This window comes from Poecilia formosa, unplaced genomic scaffold (genome assembly GCF_000485575.1).
Source record: "Poecilia formosa unplaced genomic scaffold, Poecilia_formosa-5.1.2 Scaffold206, whole genome shotgun sequence".
Lineage (NCBI taxonomy): Eukaryota > Metazoa > Chordata > Actinopteri > Cyprinodontiformes > Poeciliidae > Poecilia > Poecilia formosa.
This window is the reverse complement of record NW_006800145.1, coordinates 413,000-434,932: the sequence shown is the minus strand read 5'-3', so window position 1 is coordinate 434,932 and position 21,933 is coordinate 413,000. Positions and strand designations below refer to the sequence as shown.

The following is a 21,933-nucleotide window of genomic DNA, read 5'->3' as shown; positions in this document are numbered from 1 at the left end:
TTGACTATTGTTCACAGTCTCATAGTCGTGTGCTGCACCTTTTCTCCTGAAACTGCTTTGGTTAAAAACACGTTTTTTTTCTCCAGTTAGAAGGAGGAAATATCCAAAAGCTTAAAATGACCAGGGAAGGCGAAAAAAGTTTGTTTACTAATGTGACCTGTTCAAAACAGACTGTAACAACCACTATTTATTGTGTGTGCTGGTGCATAGGAGAATCCCAGTGTACTAAAAACTGCCATTAAATGTCACTCAATGTATTTATATAGCACCAGTTCACAATAAATGTTGTCTCAGGGCACTTTGCAAAACAGAGTCTCATTTTATTTGCAGAAATATGCAGTCTGTTTGATCCATTCACATAGACATAAGTCAAAAACACACATTCAAATTCAATTGTAGCTATGAAACAATGCAGTCAAGTTTAGTTTATTATGGCAATTGATAAAACAGTTTCTAAGGAGACCAAACCTACTGTATCAACTTGCTGACTTTGTATTAATCCATGTGTTGGGTTTTAAGAAGAACAGACGCAATGAAGCACCAGTCCAGAACTACGTTCTTCCGGGTTGTGTTTAATTGCACTATATGTTTCTTCTAAATAATATTCTTTTCTATGTAACATTTATTCTGGTCAGCATACTCTTAACCCCTCTGTACCCTCCCTCTATACAATACATGTGTTCAAAAGATAGGGATGCTTTTTTTTTTTTTTTTTTTTACACGTCATTGAATTTTCGCAGTTAAACTGGAGCTCTCGTATAAAATCAAATTCTATTATTCTTTCTTTTCTCGGTTGTTTTAGTCAGTTGTCTTAGTGTGGAGCAAAGTGAAAGGTTTGCGTGTTTAAGTTAAAAGAGAGCAAACAACAGGTGGCTCCGTGGTAGTCGGTCTGGAAATGGTGACGTGGATGAGGTGAATTTGTGACTGACAAGTTGTGATGAGAGAAACTGGTCAATGCGGTTTAACCACCTCCATTTCTGCAAGTCAAATCCTCGCAGGCTGCCACCTCGTCTTTTGTGGCTCCGGTCTCAGTTTATGAATATTTCATGATGAGCATCTGACACCATGCCCAGAAAGATATTCCTTCTTTTTTTTTTTTTTTTTTTTTCTCTGAGATGCCCCGAGGTTCAAGTGTGTCATAGAGGTGTGAAGTCACCCTGTGGTCCGCAGGCGAAGGATAGGATTTATAATGCCACAATCAGGTGGATTAATTTTTTTCCCCTCTTGACTACAGCTGGGGGAGATTCTCCCCTCGTTCAGCCGTTCGACTGCTGCGCCGTCCGCAGTTTATTGACATTCCTTAAATGCGCTGTCTGAGGCGTTCTGTAAAGGGGAGAGAAGTAATTTCAATCAGTTCAGAGGGCAGCCTGTGTCTTTTCAAACTGTGACCAGTTTCCTTGTTTGATTATTGTTGAGTAGAAATGACTTGGCAGTGTGGGAGTCTCCTTGGACTGGCTCTGTATTAAATTGTTGATCCAGGTTGATGCTTCGTGTTCTAGCTTCATCAGAAACAGTTTGAGTTAGAATGTTGTGCTTTACAGTTCATATCAGCTGGCTTTCTTACTTGTTCCTCAATAAGTAACTATTTTAGGATTCTACCCTTACTTATTTTTTCCACATTATCACCACTTTGTGTTTCAATGTAAACCAAGGTTTGAAACTGACAAAACAGTTCAAGCTTAGCATACAAAACCTCCATTCGCTGAAAACCCAAAGCTGAGTAGAGCAGAAAATTAAAAACTTTGATATTGAAAAACAGAGTTGGTCCTGGCTTCCCAGCACTTCCCTAAAGTTTTAAGTCTGTTGGTTTGTGTGTGCTGTAAGGGGAAACCCATCAACGTGTTTAACTTTTTAAGATTCAATGTTAAACTAGCCAGGGATGGAAAAAAAATCCATACAAATTTTGGGGGAATTTTTACTTTTTTCAAAATGAAAACTGTACAATTTCCCTTCCACGTAACAACACTACTTTGTCTTGGTGAGCTCCATGAAATCCCAATGAAGCACACGGACGTTTGTGGTTCTGTCGAGAAAACAATCGCAGGTCATTACGTGTGCTTGTTTTTTCCCCCAGACGTGTGTCCCGGACGCTTTACATGGGCGCCGTCTGTGTTTTTACTGAGGCATATCGTGAAGTTTTCACCAGACAAAGAGCGGCCCGCACAGCGGAAATGTGGTCAGGTGAACCCAGTGAGCTGGTCCTGAAGGTTTGTCTAAAGCTTGTCTGCCAGAAAAGGATGTTGCTTTAAAATTACAAAGACTCTAAATAAATAAATAAATAAATAAATAAATAAATAAATAAATAAATAAATAAATAAAAAGATAGAATCACAAAATAATCCATCAGGTCAGAGAACAGGGTGTGTGTGGAGTTAAAACGCAAGCTGTGACAAATCGTTGTGCTCCTTATAACCTGTGACGTATTTCCAGTCAGATTTACCTTTTGACAGAGGTGAAGTGGAAAAGCAGCGGCTAAAGTTGGGTTTGAGTCCCGACACTGGCTGCATGTTTTCAGCCCTTCTTTCTTTGCCCATTTCCTGTCCGGTGACTGTCAATAAAGGTCACTAGTGCCAGAAGACATATTTATTTCTGTTTGATATGAAGGTAAAGCTGCGTAAAAACCAATACAGTCATATTTTTTTTTACACCACTATACTACCTTTGCTTTTACAGTGCTTAACCTCGATGTTTTAAACGTAAGCTTTTATAATAAACCACTAGTCAAGCAATACGAAGGTCAAGGGCATTTAGGATAAGCAGCGCCAGGTAAAACTAAGCGAAAGACAACAAGAAAAGCCATAAAAATGATGTAAAAACCTATCTTGATGATATTGGACCTTTAACTTGCTGCCAACTCATTCTTAAACTTTGATTACTTCTTGTTAGTTAGACGCACATTTTTAATTAACATTGATTTCTTATATGTGCAATAATAATGACGATAATCATTCTGCTAAAACTAGTGTGCTGCAGAAGCCTTACTGAGAAGCGTGACTCTTAGTGAAAGCTAATATTTTGTGTGTTTTAAAATTTAATTTCCTGAAATGGAGCTTTTGTTATTCACCGTATTTCAAGAACAGATTGCTTCAACTCTCATTTACCTGAGCAAAATTAAAATCTGCCTCAGCTGTGTGTACCTTCCAATCCTAACCTAAATATTATGTTGATTTACTCTAAATATGCAGAGATTTGCGTGTGGACCCTCCAAGTTTTAGGACTCCCACACAGATGCTAAGAAATCTGCTCTAAACAAGACGACCCGCTCCTACTTTGCATTTCAATTTAACATTTCAGAGAACTGGCAGCACGTTGCCTCGCTTAGCCCTCGCTTCGTTACACCCACATGGTTTGTTGTCGTGCTGGCTGACGACTTTCGCTGTTCAAAGAGCTGCGACTTGGCTGGGAGATTGGGGATTTCCAGACCGGATCCCTCAGGTAGCCAAACTGCTCCTCCCTTGCGCCTGTCCTAGCACAACCTTTCTTTCCTTCCTGCTCACGCTGCCCTAATCTTCTGTCCTGAAAATCGAAAGACCTCCACACTCTATTTTATTTGCAAAAAATATCTTCATTTAAAGGTGATGCTTTGATTTCTTCCAGTCTCCATTCATGTGGGTCTGAGTTTTAGGTAACTAATTAAATTATCTGGAATAATGCTGCAATTTATTTTAAAATACTTGTAGCACAAATGTCTTTTTAAACAACATAGGTTGGATGTAGACTTTACCTACATGAAGGATATTTCTACTTGATGTTGGAAATTTACTCCAAATCCCCAAATCTTGTGGTTTCCCCAGACAAACTCCCACTGGGTGACCTTTCACCTGTAAATGTTCCTGTAGAAAAACTTCTACAGAAATCAAACACATTTTTTTTCTCCTTTCCTTCTCAAAGTGAAAGTCTTTTAACCAGCTGCAGCCTTAATCAGAGCTACATTTCTTTTTTTTTTCTTTTTTTTTAATCAATTTTTACGCTTCTGTAGATTTTTTTTGCATAGTAGAAAAACTCACTTTTATGTAGAAAAGCTTAAGATGCATTTTATTTATTGTAAAGTGTGCTGGGTATCTATGTGTGGCTTATTCAGACTGTTTTGTTGTACTTTATATTTATATGCAATGATGCAAAATGGAAAAAAGAGACTCTGACCCTTACATTTGCTCTACTGCCAACCAGTGGTTAAATATGTAATACTGCTCTCTCACAAGTTAGAGCAATTGTTTCAAGGTCTAACAATAGTTTAAAGGGGATAGTTTGGGAGAGGAAGAAAGGAGGGAAGAACAGAAAGTTTTCAGTAGATTTTTCAGAGTATCAAAAAAAACAAACAAAAAAAACAAAAAACGCCTTAGCAGATTATGTTCAATACCTTAGGAAGGTTTGGATCTTATTGTATCACCTCTCAAGGAACCTGCACTGGTGTCTAGACTTGTGATTCTGTCTTCCAGCTTGGCTGGCAGAAAAAAAAAAAAAAATCTTCAGCACAACAGAGGTTTCAACAGCAACGACGGTCACTTGGTAGCAGATCGATGGATCCTAATTTTTTTCTGGTAAAAATTAAGATCAGGAAGAAAACAAAATCTCACTTTGCCACATTAAATATTCTAAAAAAACCTCATTATAATTTGGTATTTCAATAAACCATTTGTAAAATAGTTTTGTTTGTGCATCATAAAAGCCATAGTAATACTAAACTGTTCAAGGTAAGGTAATGTTTTTCAGTACAGTTTAAAAGTTGCATTCACACATAATAATTTAGCAGCGTTACTAAGCATTTTTCAGTGTTAAATGGGACTTCTTTATGAATATAAGTAGAGCAGAAAAGGCTCAGGCTTTGCTACTGGGCAAATAGTGAGTGTGTGCGTGTGTGTGTGGAGTTTGGTGTTTACATACACTGCCTCTCATATGTGTTTTATATTTGCACAGAAGGTTTAGCATAAGAAGAAAGTTAGCAGCGTAGTTGAGTTGCTTTTCCTACTTTGATGTCACCAGAGAGAGATGGGGATCTTGGTTTGGAAACTGAAAGGCACACACATCCCATCTGTTCTTTTGTTACTGACTGACTCTTAAGGAAAAAAACAACAACTAAAATGCGTCAGATGAATAGAAAAATATGTATAAAAAATATTTGAATTGCATGTATTGTCTACCTATTTTACACTAGTACTAAATGATTAATACAAGACTCAACAGTTGTTGCTAATGATGAAAAAGATGTATAAAAATATCTGAAAATGTGTTTTTTTATCCTTTTTTCCAGCTCAGTTTCCCAGTTTAAATCACAGTTTATTATTATTATTATTATTTTTATTATTATTATTATTATTATTATTATTATTATTATTATGGTGGGCTTGTTCTGCTAAGTGGTTATTTTTTGTTGCAATATCCCAATTTATACAGGTAAATGTACATAGATGTGACTTGAATATCATGTTCTCTCATCTTTCCCACTTTGAAAAACGCTATGAAAAATGGGCCACTCTATCAAAAATAGACACCAGAAAAGCAGAAAGTCATGGATTTCTAATTTTAAAAAAAGTTCTGTACAGTAAAGTGTAAATGACAAAAAATCCTCCACACTTGATATAACCCAATCATCTATTTATTTTGAAGGTAAATAATGGAACTGCAGAGCATATTCTTTACAATTGCATATTGATATTCATATTCATAGATAATTGTAACAGAAACTGCATACAATTTGAATGTACTAATAAGAAAAAAAAACATACGCCATATTAGTTTCACCAGTCTTCACCAATACAAAACTCTAACAAAACTCTTCAAGATCATGTATATCTTTTGTAAAGGATCTGTTTACATCCTCATTTCTTAATTATCCTGTCGATGTCTACGTTTTAGAGCTTTTTTTTTTGTTTGAGTCATGCTAGTTGGTGTCTGCATGCATTTTGTCCTCTCTTATCTCTGGCTTTAAGCCTGTTCTCCTAACTGTGGCGTATCTGACTCAGCGGGGGGTTCTGCCATTGCCAGCAACCAACACATTTCTGCTGTGACATTAATTATTGTGGTTCAGCTCCTTTCTTTCTTAGCTTGGATTTCAGGATTTTTTTTTTTTTTTTAACAAAGTATTCTCTCTCTTATCAGGACTTGCTCATAAAGAGTCATTTTTCAGTTCAGGCTCAGAAATACCGGGTCCATTCCATTTCATTGCCCGCTTAATGCAAAGCCACTCCTATTGCGGGCTAGCGAAATATACGTCCTACAGGAATAGTGCGCTGTAATTACATTCCCTCCCATTACCATACAGAGGCTGCGAGTCACACTGATCTCAGCCTCCAGCAGCACTTTGCCATATGGTCTGTCGGTGCTTCGCGGGCGATATTTGGCGAGACTCTTACTAAAGGTCAAATATCAAGTCAGGGGACTGTGCCGAAATTGCATCTAGGCTAATTGCTCTCTCGTTCACTGCCTCCTCGTTCATCTGCTGCCCTCTCTCTCTTTCTCTACCTCTCTCTCTCTCCCTCTGCCACTGAAGTAAGTAATCTGCTTTAGGATGGTTCTGAGATGGAGATGGATTTGGGTTTTCCTTCATTGCCCCTCAGCCTAATCTCCCCCCTGTGACCACCCCTCCTCCCTCAGCCCTTAAGCACACCATCATAAGCCATCCCTCCCACCATCCATAAATGCCTAGTCAGCAAAAATCACCCAAATTCCTCATTACTCACAAACATCCGCAGTACACTTAGCTAGATTTGCTTGAAAGGATGGCTTGTTCAAGGCCAGGAGTCGCATTGTAGCCACGTTGTGGTACTGAGGTGTAATAAGGACACTTATGGACCTCTTATCAGCGGGCATCTACACGTTGACCGTGCTCGCTTGGGATGCACGGATGTGAATGGGATGAGAATAAAGGCAATGTTTGTTTCCAAGGAGTCGGGCTGCTTTGAAATGTTTCTAAGCAGTTCTTGAGCTTTTTCAGTGGATTTGAGCCACTTATTGCTGACGGACCAAAGGGGAAAACGGAACAAACCTGTGTTGTGTCTGCGCAACGGACGACTTAGCAAAGAACCTGTCTTTAGGCACTTCCTTATTATAAACATTACTTGTCACAGGGGGATAATTTCTTCCCTCTCTGCATTTATTCTATGAAAAACTTAGAAGACAACAGACGGCAGACATAAAACAGCATCTTAGTTCCAACAAAACGTATCCTGAAAAGCCCTTAGATGAAAACATGGCAAACTGTAAATAGTTAATATTGCTGCTTCCTGTACAAATATTTTTAAGGTCCTGACTTTCAGATACTTTTTCAGATACTTTTAATCTGTGGTAGTTAGATTATTATAGCTCCTTCTGCACTTGGCCACTTCCTCTTCAAGTACTAATCGCAAAGATCATGTGATGGTCAGATTGGAGAAAAAAAAAAAGGTGAAAAATCAGCCAAAGTCCAAATAGGCTGTTTTTATTTAGACTTTGGTCGATTTTTCATAAGTGATCAAAGGAATTAAAAGGAAGCCTCGACAGTTTTGTGTCATGACCACCTTAGAAGATTACAAGACAGTCTGGCTCCTTGGAACCAAAACATGCTGAAATAATGGGAGGTTTAAAGGTTTTTCCACTGTATTTTATCCAAGAGTATTGTGTTGTTGCCGCTCCTGCAGCTGTTGCTCGTAGCCTAAGGGAAGCATGCCTGAGCAAGGGGCTGCAGGCTGGTAACCAGAGATGATACCCTAACTAATTCAGACCTCATAGTGGGCTGTTAACCTCGTTTTACTCTACAATGAGAGGAGCGCATCTAGCACTTGAAAACCACTGCTAACTTTGGTGAGTGTCGATTATGCATTTCTGTTTTGGTCTGTGTATGAGAATCAGAATAACAAATAAATGATGAACGAAATGAAAACATTATTATACCAGTAATAATATTTTTTTTTTTTTGTCTGAAACAAAAGAAATTAGACGACGTTATCCATCTTTTAATTATTTTTTTTATATTAATGTGAGGGGTGTGATGAGACCTTGCTGAGGTGTAATATTTTAAATAAGTGTGAATGATTAGCTGGAGCCTCAGATATGAAGGGGTGTATATCTTTAAAACTTGCAGCTGGAAATCATAGTAGTTCCTGCTTTACTCTTCGGTGCTGACAGTTTGCTCACAATGCTCGGCAGATAACACTTGTTACTGAAGCACTGCTGTCCAGCGACGATGCTATAGTTAGCATTTGCTTCGCATGTGTTCGCATTGATTCTACACTAAAAGGCCATTTCACAGAATTTGTTGGGCTTGAGCTGCATTTGATCCTCCCTCGTTTAAACCCCAACATGCTGAGGGATAATAAAAAGCATAGCATTAAATAACAAACATGGGGATGCAATGAATTTGGCTTTGTGGCTTTTCAGTCACTGTAAAACCAGAAAGATTTGACCTCTTGTTGGAGGGAAAAGAACAGACGGACAGGAAGGGGGCATTAGCGAGAAAGCAGAACATGTGTGGTAATTCTACACTCAAACAGACTCCTTAAATATTATTTCTTATAAATGAAATCAAATTAGAGAAGCATAAAAATCTTAATTGTATTGTCAGACAAATATCGTCTATCATGCCGTTTATCAAGTCGGATGCTCTGTCAGATTCCTACTAAATGGCATGAAGGTGTGTTATTTTTTCTCAATGTGTATCATAAAAATTGTCTTATCATCCCATGATTAGCTAATACAATAGAGTTTTTAGTTTAGATTTTTGATAGTGTCCTGTCATTTAGAATTGCTGTAGATTTAGGTGATTTCCAAGCTAAGCTATTACACTCTAAAAATTTGTCAGGTTGTTGCTGATGTAGACTGTACAGCAAAAACAAATTGAAAATGTTCTGATAAAAAAAAAAAAATCTTCAGGTTTTATAAATTAAAAACAAGTAAAAATTATTTAACTGATAACAAAAAAAAGTCTCCTTGAATCACTTTTGCGGGTAACAACTGAAAAAAAAAATATTTTCATGTTAATACAATCAACTTACAAATGTACAATTTTTTTTTTGTGGAGGTGATTAAGTGATTTTTAGCAAAATTTTTGGGCCAATTGAAACTGCTTCCCTTACTGGGTAGCTTCCTTTAAACTGTTTGTCAAAGGCCTGAGTCCGTCAGTGCTTCGGTGTGGTGCTGCGTTTTGGCTGCCGTCATGTGAATGCCTGGATGAGTCCCGCCGCGACGGCGGCCTTGGAGAAGCGCCTCTCATAAACGGCCCTCGGGTGGCTGGGACCCCAGTGACAAGGCTCCAGATGAGATTTCAACCACCCCCCTCCCACCGGCGCCGGTGAGCTCCCCAGGTGATGGATTGCGATACCTTCCACGTTTGAGCTCGGCAACGCCCCAATATTTTTGCAGAATAAAGTGACAGGATATGTAAAACACATCAGTTAAGGGTGACTGCACCACCACAGCTCGATCGGCGCTGGAGGTCGGTCGTGAATGATTGGCTTGCTATCATAGTACTTCCCACACACACACACACACACACCCCCACCACTGACTGACTGATGAAACAAATTAATTCTTGTCTCTTCCCAGTTTTCTGCTCTAAAAACAAGTTGAAATCAATAAAAGCATGGTGTCATTTGACCACTCTGGAATGATTGCAGTCTGAACTTTCAGTGCCAATGACTAAGAAGTGTCGAACAATCTGTGCGCGTCTGCGTGTGTGTGTGTGTGTGTGTGACAGTGGTGATTATTTTTATTTTGGTTGCAGCCTGTCAGGCGACTGTGGTCATAAAAACTGGGCTCTTTCCCAGTGTGGAGTCTAATAAATAATGGACATTGTCACAGTAATGTATGGGCCATGAGTTATAATGAGCATTTGGGAACACATTGGCTCACTCCCGCTGGCTGCTATTCAACCTGCTTAATGTTACTCACTGAAATTCCTTTCCTCCCTTCTGCGGCTCCCAAATCTCTGTATTATCTTCCACCTTTATTTAGATTTTTCACAAATTATTACAGCGTAAGCATTTTCAAGAAATCTTCAGAGTAGAAGTATTGCACTGTCTTGGTATTTACGCAAACATTTTTTCACACACAACGTTTCAACTTCAAACTTACTTCTGCTGCTGCTTAAATGATATATCGATTACTACAACTATACCAATAAATTTACTGCGCAGAAATCTCCAGGTTTTTGCCTTTCTAACTGTTGCTAGAGTCACACCAGAATAACAAGCTGCTGTTGGATGGTAATTTCGTTGGACTACCTGTTCCAGCAAACCAGCCTGCAGGCAGCCGCTTCACACATGAGCCACTACAAACCTTATACTTTCTGTGCTCTGTTACAAATATTTTAAAGTGTCTTTTTTCTCCAGTCAGCTGGCAACAGCAACAGTAGTGGTTTGGGGCGGCACTGCATTTATCTTTGCTTTGAATATCGGCATAAAATTCCTAAAAGGTCTTTAAACCACAGGAAAGTTAATGAGAGAAATGTTAACCGTTTGGAACTAGAACTTTATAACTCCTTCATAAAGCGTAGCACCTTGAAACAAAAAGCTAAATGGAGAAAAGTGAATTATGTCGGAACTTCTTGTAACCTTTTATTGAACCCTGTTCATCAGTTATGGGCATTTCCACTGTATGATCCAACTGTCGGCCGATCACATAAATTACTTCTACTTTCAATGAAAATCAGACCAATACATTTTTTTTTTCATTGTAGTTACAGCTAAAAAGCTAAATGCTGCCTCTCTAAATGTTGTTGAAATGTTTACCCACTGCGTGTTGGGGAGAGGAAATAAATTATGTAAAATTGACTTTTTTGAGCTTTATAGTATGTTATGATGTCGTTTCCCATCAGACACAAATCATTGCTTTGACCAGTGATTTGATTGACAAACCCTCGAGTCTCCCGTGGCTACCATTCTAATTAATACAAATAAAAAAGTTTTTTGGTGGCTAATGTGCAACATCAAGTATCAAGAAAATGATGTTTGGATTTGTACTTTTTTTTTTTAGGGATAAAGAAAAGCACAGCCTATTTCCACAAAGGCTCCTGCTCTCAAAACAAAAGGGTAAAATGGTCCCAGAATTTTACCCTGGATCCTGGAAAAGCTTCTCGCTGTGGAAATGCAGCTTTTGTACCTAGGAAAGAAATAGAAAATTCATCAGCAATTACAGGCAGGAAATTAAAAGTTTTATGATGTTATGCCTGCCTGTGTGTATGCCCTGTAAGTACTGTAGATGGGAGGGGGGGGGAGGAGGCAGTGAAGGGGCCTTTGTGACAAGGCTGGCTGAGGGTTAGTGCCAGACATGTCTCAAGAGAAACCGGGGCACATTTGCAATCACCCTGAGTTCAAAAGGGTAATTTATTCACAGTCTGTGGTTAAAGTAGCGCTGCTCAAAATGCCAGTGGGATTGTGCTGGGAAGCTGAGCGGTTGAAACACATTATATTCATTTTTCTCTCGCTCCCCCTCTCTTTCTCCCACTCCTTTTCTTTCTTTTTTCCCTCATGGCCCTCCACATCTCTCGCTGTTGTTTCTCTGAGCCCTGTGTGGCATCTTTTAACACACGCTGGCGAACATATTTCACTTTTACACTCATCCGCATTGACGTCCAGGCGCTGATTGAATTTTGAGGCGCTGCGGCGTCTGCCATTATCATCCTCATCGTCTTGAGTGGTTTATCTCTGGCCCCGGCGCAGAGTGACGCCAAGGCTGCAGGGGATAAGAGGAGCGGGGCTTTCGGTGGGCTGGGAGGTTGAGGACATTTCATGCATTTTTATTGTTTGTGTGGATAGAAAACGCTTTGGACCTGACTCAAAGGTTGGATCCTTCAGATTGCGTTTGAAGGCTTACGTCCCCAGCACATACGAGCACCATTTTAGTGTTCTTTTTCTTTTTTGACTTTGCTTATGATTCACCCTCCCGTACGAGCCAATAATGTCTCTCCACCACCTTGCCCAAATCAGCTGACAACATGTCTGCAACATTAACGGCACATGCCAGGTTCGGTTAGGATCACAGGGCGTCTTGGCAGCCCAGAGACCTCACACTGCCTCACCAGAATCAGCGGAGAATTATTCCACCACATGTCAGTTTTACTGTGCTGTTATCACCCAGAGCTACCGGCAGACACTTTAGGATACCCTGCCTACTGTGGCGATGTGGTGGGGTTAATTCGAGGTCTAGTGAAATTCCTCCGTCTCCTGGAGTCAGTTTGCCACTTTTCCTTGTGTGCATTTACAGCCTGTGCAGGAAATTGTCTCTTGTGTTCCTCTTGTGTGTCGTTGCTGCCGGGTTGTTCTGTATGCTTTCCTGCAGAGGAGGCGTCATTAACATAAGGCGCAGCCGCCGCTTCGGAGTCTTGATTTGACGTAAAACCTTGGCATTGCTCCCTTGTCCCAGGTAACACGGTCAGCGCTTCCCTTCTCCTCAAGCGTTCAATTTCTCTCTCTTTCTCTAGCTTTCCTATCCCGTCTTTTCACACCCCACCCCTCCTCCCACCGGCCCCCCTTTTCCTTCCTCCCTTTCTACCAGTTGATGGAGTGATTTTGAAGGTGGGGGAGCAGACAACGCAGAGCCGGTGCTAATTGAGCCTTCTTTGTGCCTGGTCACTGCTGTGTGCCGAGGAGAGATGGCCTGGGAGTGAATCCAAGCAGCACTCAAGAGCCCCACTGGATCGATAACGCGGGGAACTTAACAAAACAGAGACATGCCGAGTGCCCGGATCAGGGTCATTATTGTCTCTGGTGAGCCGCACTTCCACCAGGGATTGATCAATGTGAGAATATGGATCAAGATAAACATTCTCAGCTCGCCTCACTCTCTGCTTTGCTTCAGCTCCCCAGGCATTACAATGCTGACAGAAATGGGCTTAAGCCTTTAAGGTGCCCCTGCAGATCCACCATAGACGGTGCAGATGCGCATCCTTCGCACTAGTCAGGTTTGCTCTCTTCAGAGTAACCTTGATAGGAGACATTACAGTACAGATGGACTATTTTTTATTTTTATTTTTTTTTTTACAAATTACAGAGCATATCTAGTTTTAAATTTAAGAAGTGTGTCAGCAAATTAGTTTTTTATATTAGCCTAATAATTTGATATTCACACATTTCCCATTGTTTTACCAGTGCAAGATAAAATATTCTATATGCCCAGGCAGTCAGGGAGACAGAATATTCAGCTTGCATATCAGCTGTCTGGTGTTCTGGTAGAGTCTTACTGATTTATTAAAGTCTAAAGAGGTCATGGGAGGTTGGTAAGATGTTCAACAGGCTAAACCTGTCTTAGTTATTTTTCCCATGCAAAGGACTGTGTTATGTTGTGTTCTTTATATGACATAGTCTAAGAATGTAAGTTAGTTTTTGATTCAGATGTGATCATTTTGCAGTTATGAAACAGAAAACAAATTACTTAAATTCAAGCTTGTATAAGTTAATTACAAGAAAATAACAGTTAGCCCTACGAGTGTAACAATACATCCTGTTCATGATATAATACAATACACAATGTAGGGTCCATGAGGATAAAACAAGATTTTAGCAATATTTTTGGAAAAAAAGAAAAAGAATCCCCCTTTTTTCATTAATTTTACTAATTAGGTCTACAAGTTGTATTTTACTGAACCTATAAGTGTAGAATTATCCAGTTTAGATTTTTTTTTCTTTTGGCATTATAACCTAAAGATGATACTTTAGGTTATACTCTCGAGATGCAATAAAACACTGAGAAATAGCCCTTTAGTGTAGCTCCAATAGAAATCTAAAACAGTAACTTCAGCATTGCTAGCAGCTAACAGTTAGCCAGGTACGGTACTTTTAAAATACTCCCAAATTGTTTGTATTGTCTACCATTCTACATAAAATGTAAAGACATTATTATCAACCCAAAATTTAGCTCTAAAGTGAAGCTAACTTCAGCGTTGTTAGCAGCTTACCACTCATGGTGTGTTCACACTCGCCACTGTTACGGATGTATGGAACAAATTGTCCAGAACTTTCTCAATATGTCAGTGTTTCTTTTCAGAGAAAGTGCAAAGTTCTGTTCATAATGTAAGGTTTTGGTTGAAAATGTTTCATATTCTAAGATATTTAAGTTTTAGTGTTTGGAATGTTTTTACTGTTTACTGTTTATCAGAGAAACTGTCTCTGTGGCGGCTGTTTTTTTGTTGTTGTTTTTTTTAGCAAATAGTGCTTGGTAGCACAGACCTGAAGTAAAATGTTACTTTGTGTCCAGGATGTGTAGGGTCTGCAAAGATGTTAGCTGCCCTTGTCCTGACCCTAGACCCTTAGTCCTGGATGGAGGGAATGTGAGCCTTTGTGATCCTCTCCACAGACCTGATGTTTGTTGCAGTTAGGATGAGCCACACAGTGAAGGACGAACACAGGACAGACTGAACAATGGGAGTGTAGAAGATGACCATTAGCTCCTGGGGAAGGTTGTATATCTTGAGTTGTCTATTCACATAGAATAGAGTGTCTAAGTTTGAGGGCTCAACTCCCAAGAAGGGGTGGTTCCTATGCAGTGGAAACGATCAACAGTAGTAGTGTTGAGAATGGTGAGGGGAGGAAGTCCACCGTCATCTCCACGGTCTTTAGTGGGTTAAGCTCTGGGTGGTTCTGACGGCACCAGTTAACCATCACTGTCCTGGAGAGGACCAGTAACAGTGTTGTCATCTGCAAATTTCAAGAGTTACATCCTGAGTAATTTATGTAAATAGAGAACATGAGAGGCTAGAGGAAACTCTGCTGGGGGTCCCAGTGTTGTTGGCTCTTGTTTGGGAGAAGATGCTTTTCACCTGTTGCTGCTGGTCAGTCAGGAAGCTGGTGATCCACTGACAGGCACTGTGAACTGGGTGAGCTTCTGGTGGAGGACGTTTGGGTTGTTGGTGTTGAAGGCTGATCTGAAATAAAACAGTAAATCCTACATTATAACATGTTATGAAATAAAGACGAAAAAGATAAATAAGGAAGACATAGCGATGTCTCTTTGGGAAACCACAGTTTTTTCAACAGACTGCTGAAACTGTTGCCCCACAAATGCTTAAAAAGTGATAAAAGTTTCTTCAGTGTAACTGGCTGTTGTTAGCTAGCCAGTGTTGTCAAAAGAGCAGTCTTGGATCGGTCCTTCAACTCCACAGAGCAAGAACTCAACTACTTCCTTTCTTTCTTCAGTACAAGAGTCAGCACACTGTCCAGCTCAAATAACTTGTTTTTATATAGTAGTATCTTAATAATAGTTTGGACTCCCTTAAATACATAAAATCACTCATTGTCAGCAAGTTCAGAGCGGTTCTGGAGACGGAGTTTCCTTTGCCGAGAAATGTTTCAATATCTTGACATTTTGTGTCACATGATCTTGTTGCCTCCTTACTAAACAAATGTTAAAGCCACTACAGCATATATTAAACTCGAGTAACAATGCAACCGCATCTCTGTACAGAAGAAACTCCATCCATAAAACATTTTTTTCTTTCTTCATACTTTAGAAGATTTCAAAAAAAATATGTCTAGACAGTTCCTTTTATTCATGTCACTGAGACATCCTTTCTGTTTTTCTGGCTCTGTAGAATACAAGCAAAATTCACATAGTAATTTATTAAACTGCATAGAAAGTGACAGATGTAAATTTGTAGAGTCACGGTGACATGCAGCAATAATCAGCTCATTGCTCTTAGGTAAAAATAAAAAAATAAAATAAAATAAAAAAGAGTAAAAAATGTCGACATTAGATGTGTGAGAACATCTTGACTGCTTCAAATAAGATGGTGTTTCATTTCTCTCATGGGTTTAAATTGGTGACGATGGGCCCCTGCTGCTCTGGGCTCCTCTGTTTCTCATTTGGAAGGATAATAGTAATTGGTGTAAATGTTGTGAATATATGATAAGTGACTTTTACAGAACGTACGCACCCGAAATGTGTGATGAGCTTTTGTTGTCCGTATGAACAGACAGTTGTAAAATTGTGTCTTGGAAAAACTGCTTTTTAAAGCAAACTGACACATCCGCAGTGATCCAGTCTCAACTCTTTCACAAGTAGTGGGATGTGTTACCCAGGATGATTTGCAATGCTTCGTCGGAGGTATCGTAATCAGAGGAGATGTTTGCAGACATTACTTTTTTGCTGTGGCTCGGGTAAATTCATTTTGGGATTTAGTTGCATGGTTGCAGTGCCAACCGCAGAAATAAGTAATCTTCTGTTGCAGTAGCTTCTCACTCCATAAGATTTAAGACAAATGCAGATTGCAATTTGGGTATATTTATTTAGTGGGGGGGAAAAAAATGACTGAATGTTAATTAATAAAATTGCGTCTAATTTAGCTGTTTTGTACAACGACTGGCATCGCTCAAAATGAATCGAAAATTAATCTAAAACTTGCAAGTTTGCTCTGTGCAAACTTGCAAGTTTGCGTCACAAATAAAACACTTTCTTTGATACATTTTAACACACATAACCAGATGTATTTTAGAAGCTGACCTTTGACAATAATCAGAAATAAAACGTGTAAGATTCACGTAAACCAAATTTTCCAACATCACAACTTTATTTATTTATTTTTTTGTGTGTAGTAGTAACTTAAGAACTTTAAGTACCTTTTAATTCGCAGCCACACGTACAGCACAGCCCAAACTGCACTGATTACACTAAAGAGCAGTCTCATCAAACCCTAAATACCAAGCAGAAAACAAATGAGGTTAGCAAGTATGCTTGGTCAACAGCCTGTGAACTCAAGGATAATGCTACAGCCGTCATCAGCCTTTAAGGAGCCACCGATGACACTTGGTATTAAAATGTCAAATTGCCCCTTCCTCCAGCTAAAATGATTTTAGTTGTGATTATGCACCATTTCCCCTCTGTTAACCCTCTTCCCTCACACACTCTAGCACATACAAAAAATATGCTAATTGGTCACGGGGATTGGTAGGAGACTCTGGTATTTCACGTCTCTGACTTCTAAATGAGTTTCAGGACACGCGGCTCGGAGGTTTTTAGAGAGAAGGACGTGGGGCAACTGCTGGTGCGGGCTCAAATTGAAATGATGCTCTGTTCCCCCTCACTGCGGCTCCAGCTCACAGTAATTAAATGCCTCATTGTTGCTCCATGGGAATTTGTATCGAATGTTTCATCCAGCGTAATGATTATTTGGGTGTGGGTGGGACGTGCATGTAATCACCTTGGCTGGCTCTCTGATGAAACACTTGGTGGTTGGGCTTCAAGTGCCTTCAGGGTTTTTACTTTACTCAGACCATTTCTAATTGTTGAATTAATAATAATAATAATAATAATAATAATAATAATAATAATAATAAAAACTCTGCTTTTAAGTGCGTTTGAAATTTCTGAAGGTTTTCCTTCTTTTGTTTTGACCTTCACTTTGACCTCAGAGCCCACAAATTAAAACCTCCTCTTTCACATTTTGTCTCTCACAGAGGACGCCGGTAAACAACGGGGAAGCTTTTCGGTGGTTCTTTTAGAAACGTGAGAAGTGGACCTCCACCCAGCAGCAGGAAGACAGGCAGGACTCTTGACTGTCTGCTGGGAGAATTTCATGGACACACGGCACGTAGCGCCGCCCAAACATTTTTGAAGAGGACGCAAGGAGACAAAGTGGACAGACACAAGGATAAACGAAAACATAATGGTGTTGTTTTAACTCTGTAATTTCCTTTTTTCTTTTTCCCTGTGTAATTATTGTACCTTTTGACAGTATCATTATGTATATTTTTGGTGTCTATGAATGTGTTTTCAGTGTCATGGCTGTAGGTTTTACAGCCAGCCCTGTGTAAAGAACTCAAACAGACAATCATACAAACACACTGAATCTGACAAAACGAAGAGGCCACAAGAATCAATTATCAAACAAACACCTGTCACTCTGGAGCAATAACTGATCCCGTTGATCATTCCTCATATTCACATTTCAGTAACATTTATTCCCCAAACTGAGTCATATTCTAGGATTGTCTTTTAGCTCTGTTTACACTCTAAAAACTGCTGGGTTAAAAAAAAAAAAAAGAAAGAAAAAAAACACCACCACTAAATTCAGGTTATTTTGCTGACACAGTCTTGGGTTAAACACGCGCTGATCTAAACTTTGGTTGATTTAACAAAACAGGGTGACTCCAGTGTCAAGACACCGGAGTAGGTTTTTAACTGAGAATATTGGTTAAAATGACAAATGTTTTAACGATAACAAAGAGAGGGTTGAAATTATAAATTATAGCCTGAATATACATCCTTCATTAAAAATGATCAGATGAGGAGTATCAATCTTTTGGAGAAAAAAAAAATATATATATTTGGCAAATTTTATTTGTCAACATTTTTTCATACCAATAATTATTAGGAAAACTTGCTGACGAGCTTTTTGCACATTACCAGTGACATCATTGGTGATGAGCGCCAAGTGTTTGGAAAGGTCTCTTTACCATAACCCTAATCTTTAGCTCCCCCCACAGGTACTTGATGAGATTCGAATCAGGAGATTGGCTGGGCCATTTCAAAATGTTAGTTTTGCTTCCAGCCAGAAGAAATATAGTCAGAAAAACAAAACAAGCAAAAAAAATAACTTTTAGTGTTATTTTAAGACTTGCTTAATCCACCAGGGGCGTGACTGCTGCTGGACAACTTTATATAAACGGTATAAAAATGACCTCTCCATTTGATTTTATGACTAGGGCTTTGGACTCAGTGGGTGTGTTGAAAATAGCTAGCATTAGCTTGAGCTAGCTACTGAGCAACGACCAGGCTAAATGTTCGTTGCTGACATTTTTTTACTTAAATGTGTGGTACGTAAAATAATATATGGGACACTTTTCTCCTCAGTACATCATTGCTTAAAACTCAAAAATGAAACGGTAAAGAATTATATATGAAATAAATATGCTAAATCAAGATAAATAATAAAAGTAGTTTACCTATTTAATTTTACTTTTTGACCAACTGATTGGCCAAAGTGTAGCGTTAGCAGCTAAAGGGCTAGCGCTACATTTAGTTAGCGAGCTTCATCTCCAGTGTTAATCATCAACACAAAGCATTGACAACAGTATTATCACAGCTATCAGGTTGTCATGGTCTGTAAACCTTAATTTAACAATGATATTGCCTCACTGTTTACATGTATTTACACAAAATAAAAATGAAAAGAAAGACATTGTTGGGATCCATTTCACTACAACAATACTGATGAGTGATGACCTTTTAATTTCCAGTTCAGTTTAATTTTTCATTAGCTGAAATCTTTCCAAACAACTAAATTTGTCTTGCAAGCAAATCAAAAGCCTTCTTGTAGCCAACTGACCAGCAGTGCCCAGCAGCAGGCGGGGGAGCAACAGCACTGCGTTACTCTACAATCAGTGCCAAGAGACCTGATCACTCTGGCACTTTCTTTGGCAAATTATAATGTTCTAGAAATTATACTCTGGGAGGTTTCTAGACATTTTTTTTTTTTGATACACTCCTTATATGCTCATATCTAATCTCTTTGCCAGCCTCGAAACTTTGGTCATAATTTCTGATTTTCGAAAAACCTTCAAACTTCTGTTTTAACAATTGAATTAAGAAATAACCCAGCAGTTTTTTGTGTGTGTGTGTTTATACCAGCGTGAAGGTGGCAGCAGGCATGGGGACTGACTGAGCTTGTGTGGACACACTCCAGAACAGGGCACATTGTCCTGCATTAGTGAGCTGCACTTCTAATTGTTAGTATCAGCACCTGATACTTAAATGCTGACGGGAGGTCATATTCCCCTAGATAATCCAACTTTTTTTTTTTTTCTCTCACAAAACTACACCAGTTGTTATATCTTTCTGATACAGTTTTTTGGTTTGGGGGCCACCGAAGGTTAATATGAAAGCTGGAAGAAATCCCAGAGAAGTACTGTAAACTACGGTGGAAAATCTGGAATTAAATGCTGAACGGTAGACAAGATTTTGCTCTGAAGCTAAAGTACGTTCTGGACTTTTCCTCAGTGGAGTAAAACGGCAGTCCGGTCTACTGCAAAGCGGCGTTAAAACATTCCAAAAAAAAAACAAAGTTATTCAATAAGTTACTCATTGTCTTAAACCCTATTGTTGCATGTGTAAATGTGTTTTTGGTTTTAAAGATTACTAAGAATTTGTATATTGTTGTTGTGATGCTTTTATGTGTTAAAATAATAAAAAAAAGAAGAGCTTCAGTAAAGAAAAAAAATATTTATTTGGACGGAAAATATCTGATACGCAAGATGGAAATAAAGACAAATTTAATAGATGAGAAGAACAATCGTCAAAGATCCTCCGATGGAGACTTTCTATGCGGCTGGAACGCATCCCCAACAATAACAATCTGAAGGAGACAGTAGAAATGTAACAGCTTTGGTTACCTCCCCAGTCACGTATTCCCTCGAATACTAAAATGTTGCATGAAGACGAGCGGTTCCCAGAGGCAGCAGACTTTAAAGGACTTGTGAAATCCCGTGTGGTTTGTCACGCTGGAATGCTCTTGGGGGAGGGGGGGATGGAAGTGGGGTGGGATGGAGGGATGCCAGGAAGCAAAAGAGAGGAGGGTGGCTGGTAAGGTGGGAGGGTGAAGCAAGACAGGCTCCTGAGATAACGTGAGCAACTGAGTGATGGCTGGGTGTTTGAGTATCAGGGGAGAGGAGGGGGTGTAATAATGCTCGGGGGGGGGCAGCAGTGGGAGGGAAAGGGAGGACAGAAGCACATTTGGACGATGGCTGAGGTGGGGAGGGGTGTCAGCCTCGAGGAGAGGCGAGCAGAGAAGGAGGAAATCATCCGGGACCGACTTCTCCCCTGACTGAGCACGCTTGCCATCAGCCAAATTGAGCTGCCGACTGGTTAGAGCCGGACAGGAAGACGGTGCTCTGCAGTGGGGGCGTTTGGCTGCGATGTAGCATCTGAGGCGCCCAATCTTTCTGGCTGGTCATCAGAGGCTGATGATGTGCATCAGGAGTGCTCCGGCTGGCTCGCTCCCTGGCCTCTGAGATTAAATAACATCAGAGACAGCTCCTCTCTAATCCTTCCCTCACCTCCCACTCCTCGCTCTGAAACTGGGATTCTGTAAGTCCTCGGGCCCCAGAGGTAATGTTCAGTTTCTTGGTTTGACAGGGTGGAGAGGTAGCGATTCAGAGGGTAGAAGGATGCGAGCGACTTGACACGCTGGCAAGACTACATAACAAGACCCCAGACCTCAACAATGGTTCTGTGAAATAACAGCACATTTAATCATCATCCTCAACCATATTTGAGCTGTTTTTCCTAAATTAATACATAGGTGTAAATTCTTCCGAGATTTCTTGGATTAGCAATTTCAGAGTTTACAACTGGAATGTGAAGGTAAGTTCAATGTTGCAACTGTTCCAAAAAAAAAAAAACATGTGGGAAGCCCTTTAAGTTTTTCACATTTTGTCACATTACAACCACAAACTTTAAAATGTTTAACTGAGATTTTGCAAGACAGACCAAGTTAGTGTAAAACTATTAAATGGAAGAAAAATGATACATGCAACCTCTTTTGTAAATTCAAATACAAAACTTGTGGCATGCATTTGTATTCAGCCCCCTTTACTCTGATGCCCCTAAATAAAATCCAGTGCAACCATGTTCCAAAACAGCCTCATCAAGACTAAGGAACACAGTAGACAGGTCAGGGATTAAGTTGTGGAGAAGTTTAAAAAGAATGGTTAGATTATAAAACAATATTATAAGGTTTAAACATATGATGGAGCTCTGCTCAAACCATTTTGTGAAAACAGAGACTACAAACCTACACAGACAGGAGAATCCACCTAAACTCCAAAGCTGTTCTGGGAGAAGCAATGAAGAGGGCCATGACTACAACAAAGCACCTGCAGAGACCCACAGCGTAGGCAGGAGAAGCCGTTACCATGATAACTATTCCACAATTCTGACCTTTATGGTGGAGCGGCAAGGAAAAGTTCATTGTTGACAGAAAGCCATAAGAAGTGTAATATGAAATAAGGTTATAGAAAGCATGTTAACGAA

At 39.6% G+C, this 21,933-nt stretch overlaps 1 protein-coding gene and 1 long non-coding RNA gene across 2 annotated transcripts in view; one reads left to right on the top strand and one right to left on the bottom strand.

Moving 5' to 3' along the window:
* cxxc4 (CXXC finger 4) overlaps nt 1–19,453 on the top strand; it is a 36,269-nt gene extending 16,816 nt beyond the window's left edge. The window contains exon 3 of the mRNA XM_007567269.2: nt 17,361–19,453. Within this exon, the coding sequence (XP_007567331.1) occupies nt 17,361–17,405 (45 nt within the window). The 3' untranslated portion in view covers nt 17,406–19,453. The remainder of the gene's footprint in view (nt 1–17,360) is intronic.
* Nucleotides 11,823–14,891, bottom strand: LOC107838060 (uncharacterized). Its single transcript, XR_001664119.1, has 2 exons — nt 14,729–14,891; nt 11,823–14,606 (listed from the first exon to the last, which is right to left on the bottom strand). It is a non-coding gene; the product is annotated as an uncharacterized LOC107838060 (long non-coding RNA).
* Nucleotides 19,454–21,933: the final 2,480 nt, after the last annotated feature.